Source organism: Pseudocercospora fijiensis, assembly GCF_000340215.1.
Source record: "Pseudocercospora fijiensis CIRAD86 unplaced genomic scaffold MYCFIscaffold_3, whole genome shotgun sequence".
NCBI lineage: Eukaryota > Fungi > Ascomycota > Dothideomycetes > Mycosphaerellales > Mycosphaerellaceae > Pseudocercospora > Pseudocercospora fijiensis.
Window position 1 is genome coordinate 4,259,762 of NW_006921534.1, and position 21,793 is coordinate 4,281,554.

The 21,793-nt window shown below is 51.4% G+C and overlaps 7 protein-coding genes across 7 annotated transcripts; 5 read left to right on the top strand and 2 right to left on the bottom strand.

Moving 5' to 3' along the window:
- Positions 1 to 3,633: 3,633 nt before the first annotated feature.
- Positions 3,634 to 3,969, top strand: MYCFIDRAFT_195657 (uncharacterized protein; the record flags this gene model as incomplete). The annotated part of the gene is made up of 1 exon (XM_007927104.1): positions 3,634 to 3,969. The coding sequence occupies one exon, from the start codon at positions 3,634 to 3,636 to the stop codon at positions 3,967 to 3,969; it is 336 nt and encodes a 111-aa protein (XP_007925295.1).
- Positions 3,970 to 7,151: 3,182 nt separating this feature from the next.
- On the top strand, positions 7,152 to 7,847 carry MYCFIDRAFT_135158 (uncharacterized protein; the record flags this gene model as incomplete). Its single annotated transcript, XM_007927105.1, has 2 exons — positions 7,152 to 7,283; positions 7,338 to 7,847. 2 exons carry the CDS (start codon positions 7,152 to 7,154, stop codon positions 7,845 to 7,847), a joined length of 642 nt encoding a protein of 213 aa, XP_007925296.1.
- A 498-nt stretch (positions 7,848 to 8,345) lies between these two features.
- MYCFIDRAFT_152880 (uncharacterized protein) lies at positions 8,346 to 9,610 on the top strand. The gene is made up of 2 exons (XM_007927106.1): positions 8,346 to 8,518; positions 8,568 to 9,610. Exons 1-2 carry the CDS (start codon positions 8,452 to 8,454, stop codon positions 9,470 to 9,472), a joined length of 972 nt encoding a protein of 323 aa, XP_007925297.1. The 5' UTR covers positions 8,346 to 8,451; the 3' UTR covers positions 9,473 to 9,610.
- Positions 9,611 to 13,804: 4,194 nt separating this feature from the next.
- Positions 13,805 to 15,013, bottom strand: MYCFIDRAFT_134006 (uncharacterized protein; the record flags this gene model as incomplete). Its single annotated transcript, XM_007927107.1, has 2 exons — positions 13,805 to 14,055; positions 14,254 to 15,013. 2 exons carry the CDS (start codon positions 15,011 to 15,013, stop codon positions 13,805 to 13,807), a joined length of 1,011 nt encoding a protein of 336 aa, XP_007925298.1.
- A 703-nt stretch (positions 15,014 to 15,716) lies between these two features.
- MYCFIDRAFT_152882 (uncharacterized protein) lies at positions 15,717 to 17,046 on the bottom strand (the record flags this gene model as incomplete). Its single annotated transcript, XM_007927108.1, has 3 exons — positions 15,717 to 16,748; positions 16,803 to 16,922; positions 17,008 to 17,046. The coding sequence occupies 3 exons, from the start codon at positions 17,044 to 17,046 to the stop codon at positions 15,855 to 15,857; spliced, it is 1,053 nt and encodes a 350-aa protein (XP_007925299.1). The 3' UTR covers positions 15,717 to 15,854.
- Positions 17,047 to 18,003: 957 nt separating this feature from the next.
- Positions 18,004 to 18,582, top strand: MYCFIDRAFT_124693 (uncharacterized protein; the record flags this gene model as incomplete). The annotated part of the gene is made up of 2 exons (XM_007927109.1): positions 18,004 to 18,234; positions 18,295 to 18,582. Coding segments are annotated over 2 exons (519 nt in total), but the record flags the coding sequence as incomplete, so codon positions are not given.
- Positions 18,583 to 20,665: 2,083 nt separating this feature from the next.
- On the top strand, positions 20,666 to 21,558 carry MYCFIDRAFT_195663 (uncharacterized protein; the record flags this gene model as incomplete). Its single annotated transcript, XM_007927110.1, has 2 exons — positions 20,666 to 20,684; positions 21,014 to 21,558. 2 exons carry the CDS (start codon positions 20,666 to 20,668, stop codon positions 21,556 to 21,558), a joined length of 564 nt encoding a protein of 187 aa, XP_007925301.1.
- Positions 21,559 to 21,793: the final 235 nt, after the last annotated feature.

The following is a 21,793-nucleotide window of genomic DNA, read 5'->3' on the forward strand; positions in this document are numbered from 1 at the left end:
TGACACTTTCCGCTTTCGTCGAAGTGAAGACCCTCACAACCACCCCATCTGCTACGTATCGTGAGGGCTTCAAGCCAAGCCATACCGCCAGCCGGCGTTCGGGGAGGAGGCTTCCGATCGCGAAACAAGCCATGCTGGGACGTGAACTCCAACCATTTGACTTCGGCGCTACTGTATTCGATCGTGGGTTGGATCCGGATCAAAGACATGATGAGCAAGCGAGGTGCTTGTGATGAAAGGAACGCCGTTGCTGTAGGGCTGCTGATGAGGTGTCCCAACCCTCACTCACACTACTCTGCTATTTCACTCGCTTGTGGCTCGCCACGCCGGACAGTGAAACCTCGATGCCTGCATTGGACGCTTCTGCCGTTGATATGCGCCTGTTGCGCAATCTGTGACACCTGTTTTTCCAAGCGAAACTCTATCAGAACGTTGCATATGTGATCCTGCAATGCTATTTGTAATGAAAGCTCTTTCAGCATCTTCTCTCCTGGGAAGACCTTCATGTACTGTTCAATGGGTATATGTACAAGAAAAGCCAAAGGGCTTGTCCGTGCTGTGTCCCCGTCAAAAACCGCCTTCAGAAATCTAGACGCAGTAAACGCTCAGATTGCCAGCCCCATAAGTATCCCATTGTGAACGCCACGCTGGTGCTTGGTCAATGCCAAAAAAGCAAAAGAATATTGAATCCACTTCCACCCTCCACCACTCGGCTATCTTCTTGTATCCGACAATTCGAAACAAGCAACGAAGCTGCAATCGTGCATTCCATACCGTAACCAATCCTTTCTCCGGAAGCCTGCAAGTGAACCGTGCAAGCAGCCGCCCTGCTGTACAATCCCAGAGCTTTCGCACCATCTGGACGAATGCATCGAGCTGGAGACGTCCAGCATGAGCCGGCTGCGCTATGATGAATGCTGCAATTGGGAGGCTGCTACCAAATCAGTCTTTGGGATCTGGTGAAGGCTCATCCTCGTCCCTGGGGCTATCTCGGATCACGTGCAATCCTGTTTTCGGTCTTTTGTCGTCCTGACCCGTCGTTGACAAGGAATGTGGTGTTGCGGGAGCATTCGTGATGACATGCGCGCGAAATCTTGCTAGCCTATTCGCTACGGTATTTCCCGTAGATCCCTAAGTCCCCGGATAGGCGTAGCTACGTTGGGCCTCGCCCTGCTCTGGATACGAACTGACGGGCTGCGGGAAGCCGTAGGGAGAATCAGCATTTGATCCTAGGGCCATGCTGCTCATGTGAGAGCCCGCAGAACCATACGGATCTGCGTACCCCTGGTCTCCAGAACTGTACGCCCCGTACTGTGTCCCAGCATGATATGGATATTGCGTCTGATATCGTGGTACCGTGCTTGCAGACCCTAGCGAGGGCAGTGTGGGCTGAGGCTCGCCAAAGGTCGAGTATGGTTGCTGCTGTGCAGCTACACCGGGTGGTGATGACTGATATAAGTTGGCGTACTGGCTCGGTGTCGGAACGCTCATGGTCTGACTGCGACCTAACATGGACATTGGCGATGTGTAATTACTACTGAGCCGCGGTTCATAGCGTGACGCGCTGGGTATGCCGTTGTTGGTGTAAGGCATCGGCGCTTCACTGACCATGCCCGCGTATGCAGCAGAGTTGTCGTATTCGCTAGACGATCGATGTCGTTTGATCCCTGGAGACTGCACTGACCCATAGTCTTGTACAGCGCCTCCATACAGCCCACCGGTCTGTAGGCCCGGTGAATTGTTTTCGGGAGGCGATGGTTGATACGATCGCTTTTGGCCGATGCTGTCGTCGATCAGCATTCCTGTCGTGATTCTAAAGAACGCTCTTGACTTACCCTGAGATTGCGCGGTTGTCCTTTCGCACACGCAATTTCACGCCCTGGTCGGAGAATGTCCTGGTCAAGTGGGTGGATTCCGACATGCTGCCGAAGTCACGTTGTGGGAGGACCGCGAAAGCGTCCGAGTCGATTGACCCCAGGAAGACCACCTGCTCAGACTCCTTGTTGGTATCGAAGAGGCTGAAGCGGAGTTTGTAGTGTCCCAGCTTGCGAGCTGAGATGTCTCCGAAGACAAAGAAGCCCCCATCTGTGAGGTGTGATTAGCATACTGGATGGATGTGATGATGGCTGGTATCATCGTCTTGAGCCAAGCGTGGACGGACCTTTGTTGTTGATGTCCTTCAATCGATGTAGCGATGAAACAGTCTGTCCGATCAAGTATTTTCCGGGATTGAACTCATCGGTCTCCTTCACATTGATCAAAGTCACCATCATGAACGTCCTCGGGCTGACGAGCCATTGTGCATTGGCAGGGTCATCACGATCGTTGTACTTGAGTTCGATGATAGGTGGTGGATCGATGGGCTTTCGGTTTTTGGGGTTGTTCTCTTGGACGACTTGTGCTCGCTGCGGTTGCTGGCGCACTACCATTGCGATCTGTTCCCTAGCCATCATTATTGTGCTTTTGGTTGATCCCGTCACAGCGCACAAGTTGGCCGCTGCTGGTACCTTGGTGTTCTGGGGAGGTAAGCCGATGCAACAGAGTCGGGATAAGTTGATAAGTGTTCCAGGGAAGACCGAGGGGGGTTATGAGGCCGTGGCCGAGTGATGAACGATCAAGCTGTTGTGACGTGGTACGATGGGCAAAGACGCCAACCGTTCCCGAAGTCGCTGAAGAGGGGGACCGGAGCAGGAGGCAGTCGAGCAACGTGATGACAGCTGTCGATGGGAAGTGGAGGGCAAGTTGGGAAGTCGTATCCTGTATGGAAAGTGGTAATCACCAATAAACTCGCACCAATCCAGTGAGAGCTTGGTCAAGTTGTTGGGCGTGCTGAGAATTCCGCGCAATGTGAGTCGTAGTGAAGATGAGAAGCTTTGCGATGCGTTCCACAAGACATGGGAGCTCGACGGTTAGAAGAGGTGCGGTGGTGGTCCTTTGTATGCAATCACCAGGGCCGTCCAAGAGCGCGCGGCGAGCGGTATGGCTCCTGTTCCGCCTTCAACGGGTGTTGCGCAATAATCTGCGGCTACCCTGACCTTTCCCCGTGAGTTCGCCGTCGCCAACCAAGATCCAGGCCGTACTCAGGGCGAGGCAAAGTCGGCTGCTGTCTTCCTAGATTGTCGTCCGTTGTCGACTCTCCGATCGACGGGCGCTGGTCAAGCCAAATAGACGGAGGGTCGAAAGGACTCCAGCAACGGGCCGCTGCGAGTGCTACCAGATAGATATATCCGACTCCCCGGGGGGGCTTTTGGCAGTCGTGAGATCGACGTGGCGGGTAAAGATGTCGTCAACCGGTCTCAAATTGGAGCGGCTATGAATGGAGATGGATGCAGGTCTCAGAAGTCGATGCACACGATGGGAGTCTTCTGGATCTCGGCGCGCGTCGTGGTTTTAGAGGAGGGGAAGGCCCCACCGCGAGTGACTGCCCAGCAAGCTGACCACGAGGCAAGGGCAAGGGCAAGGGCAGCAGCTGTGGCCGCAGTGAATGGCAGTTGCCAGTTGCAGTTGCAGGACGGCAGGCGGCGCGCGGCCAGCAGGACTGTAGGGCACGTCTTCCCTGCACATGCAAATTCGTGATGGATTGATGAGTGAGGCCGTGAGGCGCCAAACGCCTGCACTCTGTAGGCCGTACAGATGCCCAGCTGCTGGGGCGATTCTGGTTGGTGGTTGGCTTGCAGAAGGTTACTCGCTGTCCCGGCTCGCTACCAACCGCCACGCCTACAGCATGGACATTGGACAATGCGAATGGACCGACCAGGAATTGGCCAGCAGTCGGAAGACCGATCCGGCGGTCCGCGTGCTGTGGGAAATGGCGACGTCCTGACTCCCGGCGGACGCAGAGCAGAGGCTCGTGGGGGCGGCGGCGGCGAGGAGCACCGTACGGACAGACGTACAGCACAGCACAGCACAGCACAGCAAAAGCGAGAAGTCGTCGGCAAGCTAGAACTGGTGACCAGGCGGCGGGCATGAGAAGACTAGAGTCAACGCACCAGTGACGCACCATCCAATACGGGAGCATCCGCCAGGCCACGCGGGACTGGGCAGCAGCTCAGCAGCAGCAGGGCGGAGCAGGGGGAGGGGGAGGGGGGGTGGAGGGAGACAATGCCTTGGCTTGCGAATGGCTATCGTTGATATGGTATTTGCATACTGTATCGTTGATACGAGGCGTACGGTATCGTTGATACGAGGCGTACGGTATCATTGATCTGATTGTCCGAATCATCTTTGCATGCATGCCTACTTCAGGGTTGGCATTGCGTGCATCCCTGCTCCGAGATGCCTGTCCGCCGCGAATTGAGTTTCGCCCTCGACAGGAGCTTCGCCGCCGATGGATGGCGACAACACCGGCCCGTCACCGCGCAGGGTTCCTTGCGCAGAGCACTCGGATCATATGTGATCACTGCAGGACGCACAAATGCACTCCCGCGGACAGAGCATTCTACATGTACACACCAACCGCTGCGAGTCACAGCATTCGCAAAACTGCCTTTGCCCGTTGACTGATGTGCCTTCAGTGACACAAGCCACGTTTTGCCATCCATGGCCGTGGCCGCTCGCATGCCAACGCCAACGCCAACGCCAATGAATGCCATGCCTCGTGGCCATCCCTGCGACGGTGGGCAACACAAGGTCGATGAAGCCACTCAAGCATCACATGGCAAATAATGCAGTGATCCAGACGACGGGCCAGCCGTCTCCATCTAGCGGCGACAAAAGAGAGTCATGCCCGACACGCTCGCTCCCGGCCTCATCAAAGCTTTGCACTCTGCGCCGCATCTGGGTTGTTTTGCGATGCGATGCGATGCGATGCGACGCCATCGGCAATCGTCGTGGCGCAGGCGCGCACGGCCAACGCACGCAGCAACCTCACACGCGGCTTGATATCGGAGAGCCCGACAGCGTCTTCGCCTCTAGTCGATGATTGGCAGTGCACGCGTCAACCTGGAAATACAGTGGACAGTACGCAATCTATCGACATTAGTTCGGCGCTGGGGCCGGCACCTGCACCTGCAGCACCTCGGACCGGCATCTGCTTTCGCTCCAAGGCCTTGCAACATCCCAGCACTGCGGAAGCGGCTCGCGAAGCCTCGCATCGATCATAACGAATCCATGCATTATTCAGGTTGCTTGCGAGCAGACGCGGTTCATGTAAAGCTACATGCACACTTTCAACATGGCACTTCTGCTTCAGCACATGCAATAAGTCTAATCTCCGCCACCGCCCTTCTACAACAATGTCTCGGTTCGTATAGGACATGTCAGGCTTCCCCATTGGCCAACGATTGCAGAAATAACGAGGCCTTTTCCGTATCAAAACTTCCTCTGGACGCCATCATCTGCAAGCGACCGCTGTCGAGCTGGACACGGGCAGGGATAGCTCAGGGTTGTTCATCCTTCCCCAACACACCTCAGAAGGACACTCGTCACGCCTGCCGTATCACATTGTCCCATCCCGCTTCCGCTACACGCCCCTATGTAGCTTGTCAGTTCTTCTTCCGACTTCTCATCCGTATGGCGTATAATCATGCTCAGTCAGCAAGGAAAGAGCCAATGATCCCCCTTGCATTCTACTTCGAGTCACCTCGCGTGATGCCTCTGTGAAACTGTCCACATGGCTGCCACGCGACATCCCGAGATATCACGCTGCTTTACCAGGTCCATTTGGCGGCCAATCCACGGTACTCTGGAGATCATGAAATTGAAGCCTCTCTGTCCTCCGAGCATGCAGAACTGGGCGTCGATCTATCGGTAGTCCTTCAAGCACTCTCATTTCTCCTCCTGTCTTCACTGATAGACCTGCCATTTGGCCGCCTGGAGCGCCGGACCCAGATCTGGTGGGAGGGCAATAAGCTGTCTTCGCAACTCAAATGGGTATTGAATTCATGCCGTGGACTGGGTAATGACTCATTTGCGTCATTATTGGTGTTCATGATGCGTCGCACAAGCGGCTCGTTGTCCACACATGAGATCCCGGCTCTGAGGTGTCTGGCCACGTGTGCCAATGGCGCCAAATCCACTTTGGTTGCTCGCTGAGCACAGCATTCTGGACCTACGTCAATATATACCTTATTATTCAGGCAACACCTCCGAGCCAGCATTCTCCCTGTCGACTCCGCGTTTCCTCCGTGCAGGTAGCCGTGCAATACACACCACGTTCTCTGCATTGCATTGCGGCCCATCACGCACCCACTTGGCGAGCCTGTCTAGGGAAACGCCAGCAGGACGAGCTGCATGAAGTCGCCACCAGACTCGTCCAAATTGCGAGTAGTCCTGAACGGATGCAAGCAGGTGACAGGTTGAGTGCAACATATTCTTCTCGACAGATCCAGGGCGGTCCTACTGACTTGGCATTCAGTCAGCCTCCACATGTAACCATCACCTCTCTCCATTCGTCAGGTTCTTGCTTGTTTTCGTCGTGTCCACCATGCCTCAATGGCATTGTTTTCGTCACATTGCAGTTTCACATGCAATGCAATCACAGAAGTAGGGGCTCTGACACCTGTAAGTACCCAGCCGAGCCTTGAGTCGATTTTTACCCGCTCTGTTGTTGGTGGTCACTCGGTCTCGTTGCTCGCTTCGTAAATCGTGTAGTGCAGCGTCCTGTTGCTTGTCAATTTGAGCTGCAGGCTGCAGGGTCACGGTGTGGGTCGGCTGTCCATGTGTGAGAGCGCCATGTGCGACCTGACCTGGCGAGGTCTACGGCACATCACAATGGCCACAGTCTGACCGTAGGCCGAAGCGGTCGGCACAGAGAGAACGGCGTTTCGCTGCAGTACTCTCATGTCGGCGCTCACTCCTGTCTTGTTCAAGATTGGATGTCGTCTCATCAATGCAAAGTCTTGCCATTTTGGGACGCTCGGTACTCTACCATCCTCGCGCGAAGAAGCATCTCTGAGTTGTGCAGTGCAGATGCCAGGACATCGGTGACCATGCGTGATAAGGTCAAGATGGCCACGGAAGCTCAAGTGTGGAGGTCTTGACTCCTGACTGTTGCGCCGCGCGGCACAAGGCACCAATTATTCTAAGGCAGCCACAATTGTGACCATGCCACAATGGGACGACGCGACTTGTGGCCTCAAGATCAAATTGTTTGCAAGCAAGCAGTGGCGCTGGTTTCGTCCTTCCGCTCAACACAACTCAGCATGGCCGACATGTCTCTCTCACAGCTACCTCTCACGATTATTGTCGCGGCGACGGCGAAGAATGGTATCGGCAAGAACAACGGTCTGCCTTGGCCGATGCTCAAGAAGGATATGGCATTCTTTGCTCGCGTCACGAAGCGCGTCCCAATAATCCCTACTGCTACTGGCTCTGCGCAATCAGATGCTCTAAAGGAGAGCATACTGTCAGGTGCGAGCCGAAATGTGGTGATTATGGGCCGCAAGACGTGGGAGAGCATCCCCCCGAAACGAAGGCCTTTGGCGGATCGGACGAACATTGTCATCAGTTCACAGGATCATTCGCAGCTAGACGGAGTGTCAGACGACGTAGTGGTTGCTTCTGACATCTTGTCTGGCTTGAGGTCGCTCGAGCTGTCGATCAGAGATGGCAGAGCTTTGCCAGCTGGAAGAATCTTCGTCATCGGCGGATCAAGCATCTACAAGTCTGCACTGGAACTACCGCAGACCAATCGCATTCTTCTCACTCGCATTGGTAAAGAATATGATTGTGACACCTTCTTTCCTACGAAATTGGACGATGCAGCACCCAAGGCTTCTGCATGGCAACGAGCGGACCATGCTGCGTTGGTTGACTTCGTAGGCGAAGCCATTGAGGAAGGCCCGCACCCTCAATCAGTGGGAGATGAAGAAGTGACGCTGGACTTCCAACTGTACCAGCGCACGTAGCTCGGACCTGGTCTATACAATTAATCTTCGCTGAAGGACGACCACGTGCGACTGATGAGGCTCTTTGGCGGAATCCTCCGATCATCGGTCGCCCCGCATCAACCACAAAACCCAATTCACATGAATAAAGCGCCTCTATCACTTTTGCACCACGAAATCCAAGCAGCACCCAGTCCAAATGACCTTGAAAAAGCCTCGGGATACTGAGCGAAGACGCTCTTCTAGCATGTGCTTACGTCGGAAATCCGTCGGAAAGCCTGTCATGGGACGTCCGTGAATGCCCGAGGTATCTCTCCGCTCGCCCAGGAACAGGTTTGGTCCCGCGCGACCGCGACCAGCCTCGCATCTCAGACTCGCTCGGCTTGTGACGCTACGTAATGTGAGCCTCGGTCACTGTCGAACGATGGAGCAACAATTTTGGGCTTTTGATCTTGCTCGAATTCCTCTTCTGTAGACTTGATGATCTCTGGTATTCGCTCGAGCTGCAGCTATCGTGGTCGGCTTCAAGAATTCCAGTAAACACAATCTGAGATCGCTTCTAAAGCAATTGACGAGCTTCCCAAACCCTTTTGCATGGTAGCTTCAGCAGGATTGTTTTCGCAAGATGTCGGCAAAAAGCACAGCAGGCCCAGGAGGCAAGAAGCCAGCCTCTGCGGCCACTAATCTCATCGGTAAGCATTAACACGCACGATGGCACTGCAGGAAGCTCACTGTGAGTAGCCGGTGGAGGAGCTGGAATGATGGAAGCACTCGTCTGCCACCCTCTTGACACAATCAAAGTTCGTATGCAGTTGTCACGCCGACAACGTGGAACTGGCCAGAAGAGACGAGGGTTTATCAAAACTGGTATGGAGATCGCACGGAAGGAAACGCCCCTTGGTTTGTACAAAGGTCTTGGTGCTGTCTTGACGGGTATCGTGCCCAAGATGGCAATCAGATTTACCAGCTACGAATGGTACAAGCAATTGTTGGCGGACAAGGAGGGCAGAATTCGTGGCAGTAGCAACTTCCTCGCTGGTCTGGCAGCTGGTGTAACGGAAGCTGTGGCTGTGGTATGTCCTATGGAGGTCGTAAAGATTCGACTACAAGCACAACATCACAGTATGGCAGACCCGCTTGACGTTCCGAAATATCGCAACGCTGCCCATGCTTGCTACACTGTGATCAAGGAAGAAGGTGTGGGTGCTCTCTATCGCGGTGTCTCGCTCACAGCATTGAGACAAGGAACCAATCAAGCGGCAAACTTCACAGCATACACAGAACTGAAGGAGATTCTCCAGCAAAGGAGCGACGACCCCACAAAGCCGTTGCCAGGTTACACGACAGCTGGCATAGGACTTATCTCTGGTGCCGTAGGACCATTTTGCAATGCCCCGATTGACACGATCAAGACTCGTTTACAAAGGACGCCTGCTGAGCCTGGCCAAACTGCAATGGGCCGCATTGTGAACATTGGATCGCAGATGTTCAAGCAAGAAGGACCCCGAGCATTCTGGATGGGTATCACACCACGAGTGGCGCGTGTGGCTCCTGGTCAAGCTGTCACGTTCGCTGTGTATGAGTACTTAAAGGGCGTGCTAGAGAAAGGGCGTGACATGATACCAGGAGGCCAGTATGAAGAGTAGACCTCCGTTACACGCAATTCATCGCGACAATGTACATTGGGCGGCGTCTTGGGCACCACGCTAAAGAACTTGGCATTTGTATGGCGTTCGAGCAGGGCATAGGTATGTAGAATCAAACCAGATGACTACTACCACATGAAACTGTCTTGAATCACCATGCATGAAGGTCGTCTTCAGATACAGGCATCACAGAAGTCAAGCTGGATTGGTGGTAGAATACTTAAGCTGAGATTTCTCAGCGGTCGCACCACGCTGCTGCATTGGAAGACTCCGAGAAAAGAAATTATCCGTCCCCGACAAGGCAGCAGCATCGCCTCTGATAAAGATGGAAATAGAATAGGGAAGCAGGTGGTGACTGGGAGTCAATGCCGTTGGAGCTCTATGCACTACGGGGCATGCATGTGATGGCGCTGCTGCTGCGACGTTGGCCGTGCGCTGGCGGTGATTTTGCTTCACTTCGTCAATGCTCCTATTGTTGCCAGCCACCTTGTATCTGTTTCATCTCACCCACTTCCCAAGCATCCCAACAGAAAGTTTGTGACGACAAACAACTTTCGGCTTGAACGTGTCGCAGCGCTTGACTGATACCCGCAGCATGAGCGCCTACGAGTCCGCGATGGATCTCAGCGACGATCCGACGCCGCTCACCCAGACCGAAATGAGAGAGACCATCGAAGCCGCTTCAGTCACAACACCGCCGGCACATATCCAAGCGCCAACAAGTGCGACATTGGGCCGCACCGAAACACGACCAGCTTCCGCAACGCCAACACCCATCGGAGCTCCAATCAACACACAACGAGGGCAAGACTCACTGACCCGCGCAGTCCACTTCGCCACCTGCCATCCGGCGACCCTACCAAAAGATACTCCGTTGTGCGACCTACCAGAGCTGGCCGACCGCTACATACCATTGACGTCCACAGAGCTCGGGGTCGAATATCGCAACCCGCGAAAGTTCTGTCTCAAGCCCCCTTGCTGGCAGAAATGGACACCCTCTGAGTACCAGGAGTTCGGAAAGTGGTTAGAGACGGTGGATCTGACGGAAATCGCACGAAAATTGAACAAGCCGGTGCAAGAAGTCGGATGTATGCTCAACAACGTGGCTGTCGTACCCCTGCTAGATGCTGCTGAAGCAAATCGGCGTGGCGTCGAAGGAATGACGAAATGGTTCGAGCGCTACGGAGAGTACGGCACGCCAACGAGGGAGTGGACGCTTCAAAAAGTCAGAGGAGAGCTTGAAAAGGTCTCGCATGACAGAATCTACCTGGTTGTCGAGAAGAATGGGAATAGGCTGGAGCTAGCGCGAGAACATCTCACGAATGAGGACGTCGGTTGGCTCAAGAAGAACCTCACCGCCGCAGACAAGAAGCTCTTCTTTCAAGGTCAAAGTGCAGAGGAACCCGAACCAGAGGTATCCCAGGATGACCTCCGCGAGTGGGGCAACGACAAGATTCTTGCTGCCTTTGTTGGCGTCTCGAAGCTGAAAGTACATCTTATTCGGCCAGACGGTGGCAGACTTGAGATGGCGAAAGACCAGCTCTGTGCAGGTGACGGCGCGTGGATGAGGGGACAGGATGAGGACGGTGTACCAAAGGTGTCGGTCCTGCACCGACGAACTAGGAAGTGTTGTGGACCGCGGGCGCGTTCCAAGAGTAGCAGCGCAGAGGTTATCCACGTTCGAAAATTTTCGGCTTGGCGTTGCTTAAAAAAAGCCGGCGGTGAGTACCTCCCTAACCTAGGCTACCCCGGATTTCCTAGGTACGGTGTACACTCTATATACGAACTTAAATTCCAACCCGGCATCCAATCATTTGAATTGGTTTGCTGTTTGACGAGTGTCCTTATACACTTTATTGAGGGCCTGAAATTTTCGGGAGCAGGGGTGTCCGGCTACTATATAGCGTTATAATCCTCCGGCGGCAGACTATTTAATACTTTGGACCTCGCTATAATAATAGCACAGTTCAAGGTATTAATTTTTAAATATTTTACGATCCCTTTTTTTTACTTTTTAGGAAAGGGGTTTTTTTCGAAGTCTATATATATATATATAATAAGATAGCATATATAGTAAAGAGTATATATAAACGTATATATAGAAAGTAAATATACTAGTTACAGGTATATATTTATAATGCTAGTATACAATATATTATAAGAGTATTAGGATAGATTAGGCTAATATTAGTAGAAACTATACCTTTATTACCGGACAACTTAGTCCGTTATATAACCTAGATATATTCGAAAATCAAAGAAATATATACGTTTACTTAAATTATAGAATTAGAGCCGCGCGAGTTAGTATAATAGTCTAGCAACCTGTTAAGTTACTTAGATAGGAACTCGATAATAGAATTTCCTCTTAGTAGTTACAGTCTATTCTAAACGCCGTCTAAGTATAAAACTATATATAGTAGATTAATGTATAAAGTACTCCTCCTCGAAAGTTAAAACCTAACTCCGATATAGTAGTACTACTACCTCCTATCCTAGACGCCGTCTAAGTATAAAACTATATATAGTAGATTAATATATAAAGTACTCCTCCTCCTCGAAACTAACTCGTAGACTTAGCGAAAATTATATATCTAGTATAAAAAAAAAGTCGATATACCTACTAGACGCCCTAGAGCCTTACTATTGCCCCCCCCCCCCGATTAGGCTAATACTTAGTACCCTATAGGCTATTATATTAGGGCGCCCCTAGACTAGATAGCTATAGAATACGGAGTATCCTATATATATCTCGATAAATACTAATCCGATTTCAATAAAAATTATACTATTAGAACCGCGCGGGTCGGTTCTATAGAACGTAAAACTTTTATATAAATCGACGACCTTCCAATTTAGTATTAGTAGGGATTAGCTAGTATTAGCTCTAACTTAATTCTTAACTATTAATAATTCTATTTCTCCCGGCTATACTACTTAATATAGTCCCTACTATATAAAGGCATATATCTTAAAGGAGTTATAAGATCGATAGGGGTTAAGAGGTCGTAGGTTCGAGTCCTATACTAGCTATTTTTTTTATTTATACGTAATTAATAGGAAATGTACTTAAATCTTTAATTAAATATTACTACTACGCAATTAATAGGAAATGTACTTAAATATTTAATTAAATACTACTACTATTAAGCTAATACCTTTATACGCAATTAATAGGAAATGTACTTAAATCTTTAATTAAATATTACTACTATTAAGCTAACACCTTTATACGTAATTAATAGGAAATGTACTTAAATCTTTAATTAAATATTACTACTATCAAGCTAATACCTTTATACGCAATTAACAGGAAATGTACTTAAATCTTTAATTAAATATTACTACTATTAAGCTAACACCTTTATACGCAATTAATAGGAAATGTACTTAAATCTTTAATTAAATATTACTACTACGCAATTAATAGGAAATGTACTTAAATGTTTAATTAAATATTACTACTATTCAGCTAATACCTTTATACGCAATTAATAGGAAATGTACTTAAATCTTTAATTAAATATTACTACTATCAAGCTAATACCTTTATACGCAATTAATAGGAAATGTACTTAAATCTTTAATTAAATATTACTACTATTAAGCTAACACCTTTATACCCAATTAATAGGAAATGTACTTAAATCTTTAATTAAATATTACTACTATTAAGCTAATACCCTAGCTAATAAGCTAAGAAATGCGGGGTAAGTTAAATTCCCCTTTACTTTAATCTTTGTTTCGATTGACGTTCTACGCTGAAATCCGGGGTAAGTCAAATTTCCCTTCAATCTTTGATTGTATATTACTTCTGCGAAATTTCTCAGCCAATCATTTCGGTCTTGGCGGACAACTTAGATTTTCGCGGGCGGTGGCCGCGGTGTCTAGATTGGCAGCTGCGCTGCCAATGATCAGTGATAAGGATGTCTCGGAAGAAAAGTACGAGAAGAACGCTTTGACGTTAGTGCGGACGTGGACAAAAGACGGGTTCGTTGGAAATCTGTGTGGTGTTCGCACGGATGTGCTTACTATCCTTCTGAAGGATGGGAATAGCAAGCCTATCCAGCGAGGAGAGCTCACAAGAGAGGATCTTATGTGGCTGAAGGATAACGTAACCATGCGGATGAGAAAGGTGCTCTCGGGTAAAGCGCGGCAGGAGGAGCAGGCTAGATCTGCTGCAGGTGGCGATAATTGATTGACCAGGGTGAGCTCGGGTTCGTCCGTTGGGTATGGCGACCAGATGATGTTTGAACCGTGGACGAGGAGCGAGATATGGAAGATGGTGGGCATCGGAAGGGCATTACTGCGCCTCAACATTTCTTGGATATCCTACGGTGGCGGGATTAGATCGAGGCCGTCTACTGTCAAATGGAATGCATCATTCCTTGAATAGCTCCCGGCAACATCCAGGTCCAGTCTACCGCGCTCACAATCTTCAAAGTCGACTTCTTGGATAAGTAGCCCACCGTCCTCAACTTCCCATAGAGGCTCTTTCAAGACCTGGCCCATGGGCCCAATTATACAGGACCCCCCACGACAGGCGAATTCATCTTTCAGTTCCGAATGTGATCCGTTCACTGCTGCGCTTTCCATCCTCACGACAGATCCCGGACCAGGCACTGAGGAAGGGTCGGCAATCTCATCCGTGGTGGGCAAGACGAGTTCATGCCTTTCATCTGCCCATGTGAAGGTCGATCTCCTCCTTCCTCTTGCTGGTGATAGAGAGCCATTCGCCAGGGCTGGCTCTGCCGAGCTTTTCGAGGTTCCAGTGACCCAACCCGGCAAGCTGCTCTTCTTCTGGCATGAAATGGCACTCAGCACAAAACATCTCCCCTCGTTGCCCACAGTCCTCATCAAAGGCAGCCAAGTATCTCTCGCATCGGCCGTAGGTGCCAACCACAAATTCACATTCTGCGAGTAGATGCTGTATCGGAGAAGCGGCATCATATTCTCCCAGCATATCGCGGCTGCCATTGTAATCTTCACTCCTCTGATCATGGTCGTAACTGCCTTCAACGTGCTGGGCGAGCCCTGTCCCCAAACCAGCCTCTCGCTTCCAGTGGGCATAACCTTTCGTCTCTTTCCAATAACACCTCGTTGAGGATCAACGTACACAACAGCACAGTAAAGCGTGCCACCAGTCTTCTCTACCAAACCTGTCACCACAAACACTCCAGTCTCCCTTGCTACTTTTTCAAGATACTCTCTTGTCCCATCTCCTCTATACTTTTCACCCTTCGCGACTGGAAGCTTCCTCTCGATCCACTCATCTCCTGCTCCCAATGGTGTATCTCCCAGGTCTACGCATGACTTGAAGTACTGGAGGTATTGCTCTCGGCCCGCGTCTGTTCGAGATCCAATAGTCGCACCGAAAGCACAACTTCGTGGGTACCCGCCTAGAAAGGCTTCAGGAAAGAGAATAAGGTCTACATTCTTCGAGGCTGCGAGCTGTGTCGTTGTTGCGAGGGAGTCGAGGGTCTGTTGGAGGGTTGAGAGCGTGCGGGATTGCGAGACCGCAAGGATCACTTTCTGAGACATCTTGTCTCGTACCTCTGAAGTCCTACAGATGTTGACAGTGAAGGTGAGGTCGAGCACAAGAGCAGGTCTGGACAGAGAGATGCCCTTTGTCTTGCATGGCCCGTTGTACGTACCCACCTGCGCCCGTGATAAAATTCTACCCCACTTCTACGGATGCTGCGGCCAGCATTGTCTTTCGTGCGTTTTATGAGGGGGCCGATTTTCAACAGACAAGAAGATGAAAAGCCCCGGCTTTGCGCTTGATAATGCTGCTGATCGTGGACTAGGCAAGCTACGCTGCAACTGGTGATGGCACGGTAGACATCTGAGGCTCGGGCAAGATTCCCGATTCCGAAGGGTTGGTCTTCTTGCACGTCTGTTCTTTTCATGCGTCAAGTTTCAACGGTTCAACCTGCTTCCAGTTTTCAACTTCACAGACTCGTTGTTTGAGAACTTGTCAACGTCTCTTCACGAACCACTTGCGGACAACACCAGGGAACAATTCCACAGCCTTAACCATGCCTGAGGCTTCCCGGACTCCTTGTTGTATTTACACTGCTCTATGTAGCCGGTGCGCTGCTCAGTCTTGGAAGTCTGTCACACAGCATGAGAACGTGGAGAGAGAGGTTCATCACTGCCACTGCAAGATACCCAATGTTTGCAGCGTGGAGAAGCGTCGAAATGGGACGACTGAATGACTGGAGGGAGACTCGAACAAGTTCCTCATCGTGGTTCATCGATTATAGAGCCATTTATAGCTTGCCTGTGCGCTTCTTTGGCGTTCTAAACGGTAGCTATGAGCACGTGCCTCGTGCACATCAAGCTTCATGCCAATTCATGATATGATTGTCCGTGGACACGCTCACCTCTTACGACCGAAACTGTTTGGCTCAGCTGGCTTGTTGTCCAGTATCTTCTCAATCTCTTCCATCACCTCTGGCGTCAGCTTCGGTAGAAGCTTGAGAGCCTTGACGTTGTCTTCGATCTGTGCAACCTTTGTGGCGCCCAGAATGACAGTGGAAACGTTCGGGTTCTTGGCACACCAGGCAAGTGCAAGCTGGGCTACGTTGCCTCCAAGCTTCTCAGCGATCTCGGTGAGCTTGCGGACTTTGGCGATTTTGGCCTTGCCCTCTTCACTCTGCAGCGACTTGATGGTGCCCTCGAAGAATGCCTTGTTGGTGGCAAAGCGAGAGTCCTCTGGGATGCCATCGTTGTACTTTCCGGTCAGGAGACCAGACGCAAGTGGTGACCATATGGTGGTGCCGTACTGGAATTGCTCAAACAGTGGGGCGTATTCGACCTCGAATCGCTGGCGGTGGAAGGCGTTGTATTGTGGTTGCTCGGCGATTGGTGCAATGAGGTTGTGCTTCTCGGCAATCAGAGTTGCCTCCATGATCTGAGTTGCGGACCACTCTGATGTGCCCCAGTAGTATGCGAGGTTGAGGTTGCGAATGACTTGGGTGAATGCTTCTACGATCTCCTTCATTGGTGTGCCCACGTCAGGTCGATGCGCGAGGACAATGTCGACGTATGGCTGTTGAAGACGTGCGAGCGAGCTCTTGAGACCCTCAACGACGTGCTTCCTTGAGAGGCCGCGGGTGTTTGGCTCTTTGCGTCCAGTGCCGAAGAAGACTTTGGTGCTGAGCACGTACTCATCTCGCGGCCATGCAAGCTCTTTGAGTGCCTGTCCCATTTCGATTTCACACTGTCCATTTGAGTAGATCTCGGCGGTATCGAAGAAGTTGATTCCAGCATTCTGCGCATTTTGTCAGTGCTGATGCGACTCTCTATGGATGAGCGAGTGGCATACCCAAGCGGCTTCCATGCAGTCCTTGACCACGTTACCCTTCTGGGTGCCACCGTATGTGAGCCATCCTCCAAGAGACAGGACTGACACCTTGAGACCTGTAGGGCCAAGGTGGCGGAACTCCTGCAAGAATGTTAGCTGCGAGCTGACCTCGACGGCTTGCGGCTCGGCTAGTATTGGTGTGACCGCACGCAGGGGGAGGTCATACCATGTCCTTGGGGTCGAACTTGCTCTCGACTGCAGACATGATGGCGGTGTTTCTGAAGTGTTGCTGAGAGTGGGGGTATGGCGGTCAATGTGCAGAAGGTAGGCAGAGGCAGAGGCAGAGGCAGAGGCAGAGGGAGAGAAGATCAGGAAGGAGAGAAGAGACAGCAAGGTGGAAGCATTTCTAATAATGTTCCACTCGGCATCAATGCTATCTCCGCCGTGCCTGCCTGGACGGACAACTGCCAAATGTTTGTTAGGATGCACGTCATCCATGCTACCAGCCTACCACCAGGCCCTAGTCTCGACGCGATAGGCGGCGGGGCGGGGCGGGGCAGGAAGGTGAACTCTGCTCCGTGGACATGACAAGAAGCTGTCACCATGACTCGATTCGATTACCGGACAGCGTGCGTATGTGGCGCTACTGAGGAACAGGAAGCTGCAATGGAATGGCATTCTCGCCACATGCGAAAAATCTCGAGAAGCTGCACACGAGGGAAGGGGCCGGGGGAGGGGAGGGAAGTTCCGGAAGCTCAGCAAAGCTTGTCTGTCGGCCTGCGCTCTACCGAGCAAGGATGGTTGAGCCGGCATCGATGGAAGGGGCCGGGCCGAGCCGAGCCGAGCCGAGCCGACTGAGGCTCGAAAAGACAAGCTGCGGTACTCTTTGCCTGACTGATGACTTGGGGCCGGGCAGTGCAGGTGCGGTCCTGTATGTATCTCCAATGCCATGGTCGTCAGCGTATCGCCGCGCTTGTCGGACGACCTGGAATACGATTCAGAGTCTGAATGCTTCGTTTCTGATCCACGATTTGCATTCGCCTTTCAGTCTCTCGCTCTGGAGCCTACGGGATATTCCGACCACGAGTACCACGACGACCGCGCCTTTGCCAGCACTCCGGACCCTAGCGTACAGAGAAGGCGAAGACGGCAAAGGGACAGCGACTCTTTCTTTGCTGCCAGACACATCTTCGAATATGGCACCGTGGCCGATGGCGAAGCATTTCGTCTTGTTCAGGTGCACGCTGGCACCGGCCTCGAACCCATCGAGTGCAGAATGCTTTGGGAGAATTCCAAACATCCCGAGAGGGCATATGATTGCTTGAGTTATGCCTGGGAGTCCAACATCAGAGACGAAATGATCCTGGTGGATGGCTTCGCCTTTCCCGTCACCAAGAATCTCTTGTGCGCCTTGCAGAATCTACGGAAGCCGAGAGCCACGCTTCTGATATGGGTATGCTTGCTGATGGAATACTTTGCGCAGTACTGACGCCTTTTCTCTCTCCACTTTCAGATCGATCAAATATGTATCAACCAGGCCGATGATAACGAACGCGCTCACCAGGTCTCCATCATGAAACACATCTTCAACCAGGCGCGCAAGGTGCATGTGTGGCTCGGCGAGGCAGACTATCGCAGCAGAATGCTTTGCGATTTTGCGAAGACACTTCGACGAGGCGAGGCCAATGCCAGCAAACGACCTCTGAACAAGACCAAGCTCAAGGAAGCCATACAAAGCGTGCTGGAGCGACCTTGGTTCTCGAGAGTTTGGGTTATCCCTGAAGTAGTGCTTTCGAAACAAACCACTGTCGCTTGGACCACTGCAACAGGTGCGCGTGCACGTATCAGCTGGTGAGTGTGAGATTCTTGTTCTTGCCCAGCATGTACCGCTCACGGCTTCGCCTTCGGTCATCTCATTCGACGGATCTATGACAGAAGCTGCAGCGACAGCCCGTTTCGTGGCTATCATCGCAGAACATATCTGCTTCCTTTTCCGTCGAGCACTTCGTTCACATTTCAGGCTTACATTGAGATACCAAAAATGAATGCTGATCGCACTAGGGACCATCTAATCAAGCTTGTACGAGATGTCACCATTCCAGCCATGTCCTCCGGCTTCGACAAACAAGTGTCTCTTCTTGGCAACACGCGACAGCGTATCGCTATCATAGCGCAGATGATAGCAAGTCAGAAGAAGTCCCGAGACCATACGGATATATCCCAGCTGCTCATTCTCAGCAAAAGTAGTAATGCGACAGACGTTCGCGACAAGGTCTATGCCTTCTACGCTCTCACCTACCTGAGCACCAAGCCAAACTACTTCGATCCCCCTGCACCGCTGTTCGTCGATATCATCCACCTGTACATCACGAATATTTTAGATTATGACTCATATACGTCGATCCATGCTCTGAGCGAAGAGCAGAAGACGTTCCAACTCATGAGCATATTGTACAGTGCTGGGAAACTTCATCAGCACCGAGAAATTGGACTAAACGCTTCTTGGATTCCAGATTGGACGTACAGCTGGCATCTTGCTCCAGTGTGGTGCCAGCCTATACCCAATTTCGGAAGTCGATCGTCGAAAGATGAATGGAGCATGGGCATTCGGAGCGAATATCGCGCAGGCGGTAATCAGAGGGAGACCTTCCAAATCCGGGAAGGCAGTAGAGGCCAGTTGAAAGTGACCGCCTTGGTTTTGGATTCAATTACGCTTGTTCACGAAGTCACACCTCTGCCCACACCGAACACCAGCCAGGTACTCGTTGGCTCGTTTGATGAGGATGGAGATGCATCGGACTCACCCGAGCTTCGCTATGGCAGGCATTTTTTCACTACCGGGAAGGCCTATACTGGCTATGCTACACCAGGTGTTCGAGAAGGGGACTGTATTGCAATTATCATGGGTGGTGACGTTCCGGTGGTTCTTCGCGCAGCCCCAAAAGTGACGGAAAAGTCTAACGCTTTCGCCCTGCTTTGCGAATGCTACGTGGCCTCGGCAGCAGTGATGAGTGGAGACTTTCTGCGTGATAATTGGGCACTGGCTGAAGACATTATCTTGATTTGAGAGCGAAAGTAACTCCTTTGCAGCTGAACTCGTTGACTTCAGGCGCGAGAGAAAGTTTCCGGCGCATGCAAGCTCTGCACGCACTCTCACTCCATGGAACGGGGTTTAAGACGCAAGTCACGTTGCAGTTGAGCGTGCACAGTCAATCTCGAGGAGCTGAGAGCATACACCATCTTCGCCATCACTATGAGAGGGCCTCAGCGCATTCGCAGGCGAGACTGATCATCTCCAAGGAGAAGAGTCAAGCTGCGTACAAAGGGGCGCCATGAGAATTGAGAAATCTTTGGCCGTGATGAGTATCGCGCGCATTGGCAGCTAGCAGCTCCATCTTAGGACGGCTTCAAGGCCCTGAACTGGGTTGGCTGAGAATTATGATGTGTCTCCACAAGACGCAGTCCGCATCGGTAGCAATACTCACACGAGGTAACGCATCTGGTTGATATACAAAGCGCAACAATACCAGAACAAGTTCGAGACTGCGAGGCAATACTTTCGAGTAACTATTGAAGCAAGAAATTACTCCACTGGAGCTTTGCTTGATAAAGCTTGTGGACATTGAGCGGTAGCCTTATGGAGCAAGGCTGTGGGTCTGCACACGTACGCGTACCAAAGACTTGCAGGCTCACACTACATTAATGAGGTCTGCCACCCTTGATTCATCTTTCTCACTTTCAACTCCCGCCTTCGCAACTTGTGGTAAGCAAAATACCGACCGAAGCAGCCATGCGATCAACACTCACCGTCAGCGTTGCCAGCCTGGCAGTGCTGTCGTCGGCCATGCCCACGACTACGGCTCATCCACACAACACGCCAAATTATGGTCCAACTTCCAGCTCGTACGCTCACAGTACTTATGCAGCGTATTCGCAGCCAACTCATACCCCAAAACCAGTTGAGCTAATCTTGTCGTTCTGGTCTTACCTGGCATCTCAAATTCCCCGGCCGACTCACACAGATCATTCATATGGCACTCCCACTGAGCCTGGACCCAAGCCAGCACCGGCTTGCTACCATTACTATGCCGAAGATGAGTTTTGCACACCATTTCCTCGGCCACATCATGTTCCGAGAAACACATCTTCGTCGGTGTCTCCATCTACAGGCATTTCTTACGGATCGGACTTTACTCAACCATACATTTCACCAAAGACGACATCGTCACTAGCTCCAGAACCATCGCACGCTCCTCGCGATTCGCCCGATGATGAGGAAATGCCTGCATGCCGGCCGAATGATCCGTGGTGTGGCTTCCATTCTCATCCAACATACGCTACGACTCCAATCTACGTTACGACTCCAGCCTACGTTACGACTCCAACCTACAATACGACTCCAACCTACGTTACGACTCCAACCTACGTTACGACTCCAACATACATTACCACTCCAACATACGCTACGACTGGACCCTCGACATCCAGCTATGCACGCCAAACTCCAAAGTATAGCAGCTCTAAGCCATCGCACAGCTATCGCTACCAGCACACTTCATCACCATCCTACCCACAGGTTACTCCAAAGTACACCTCACCATCAGCCACATACCAACACAGCACACCAAAGTACACCTCGGCAGCGGCCACTTATCCGCACAGTACAACAAAGTACACCACTCCTGCAGCTTACCATCCTCACCACACCACCTATCCGTCAATCCCAACGCCAACCGAAGAAGATCATTGTAAAGAACCAGCAATGGACTGCTATTGACGCACCTCGACCCCCGGTGCGATGGCCAAGATTGCCTTCGCCTTCGCCTTCGCCTTCGCATCCTGGATACAACCCAACTTCAACAAAAAAGTATGTTCCTTCCTACCCGACCACAGCGTACCCTAAACCATACGTTCCGACACCCTGAGCCTGAGTCACCGGAATGGCCAGATGATTGTCCAATCTACTGATCTCTGGTGCGCGGGAGACATCATCGGTTTGGGAAAGCCTCGTC

What these genes read in the sequence shown, in the direction of transcription:
- MYCFIDRAFT_152880 (XM_007927106.1), top strand. Translation starts at nt 8,452, where the DNA reads ATGTCGGCAAAAAGCACAGCAGGCCCAGGAGGCAAGAAGCCAGCCTCT. An exon ending in TGCGGCCACTAATCTCATCG is followed by an intron (nt 8,519 to 8,567) that starts GTAAGCATTAAC and finishes CACTGTGAGTAG; the next exon opens with CCGGTGGAGGAGCTGGAATG.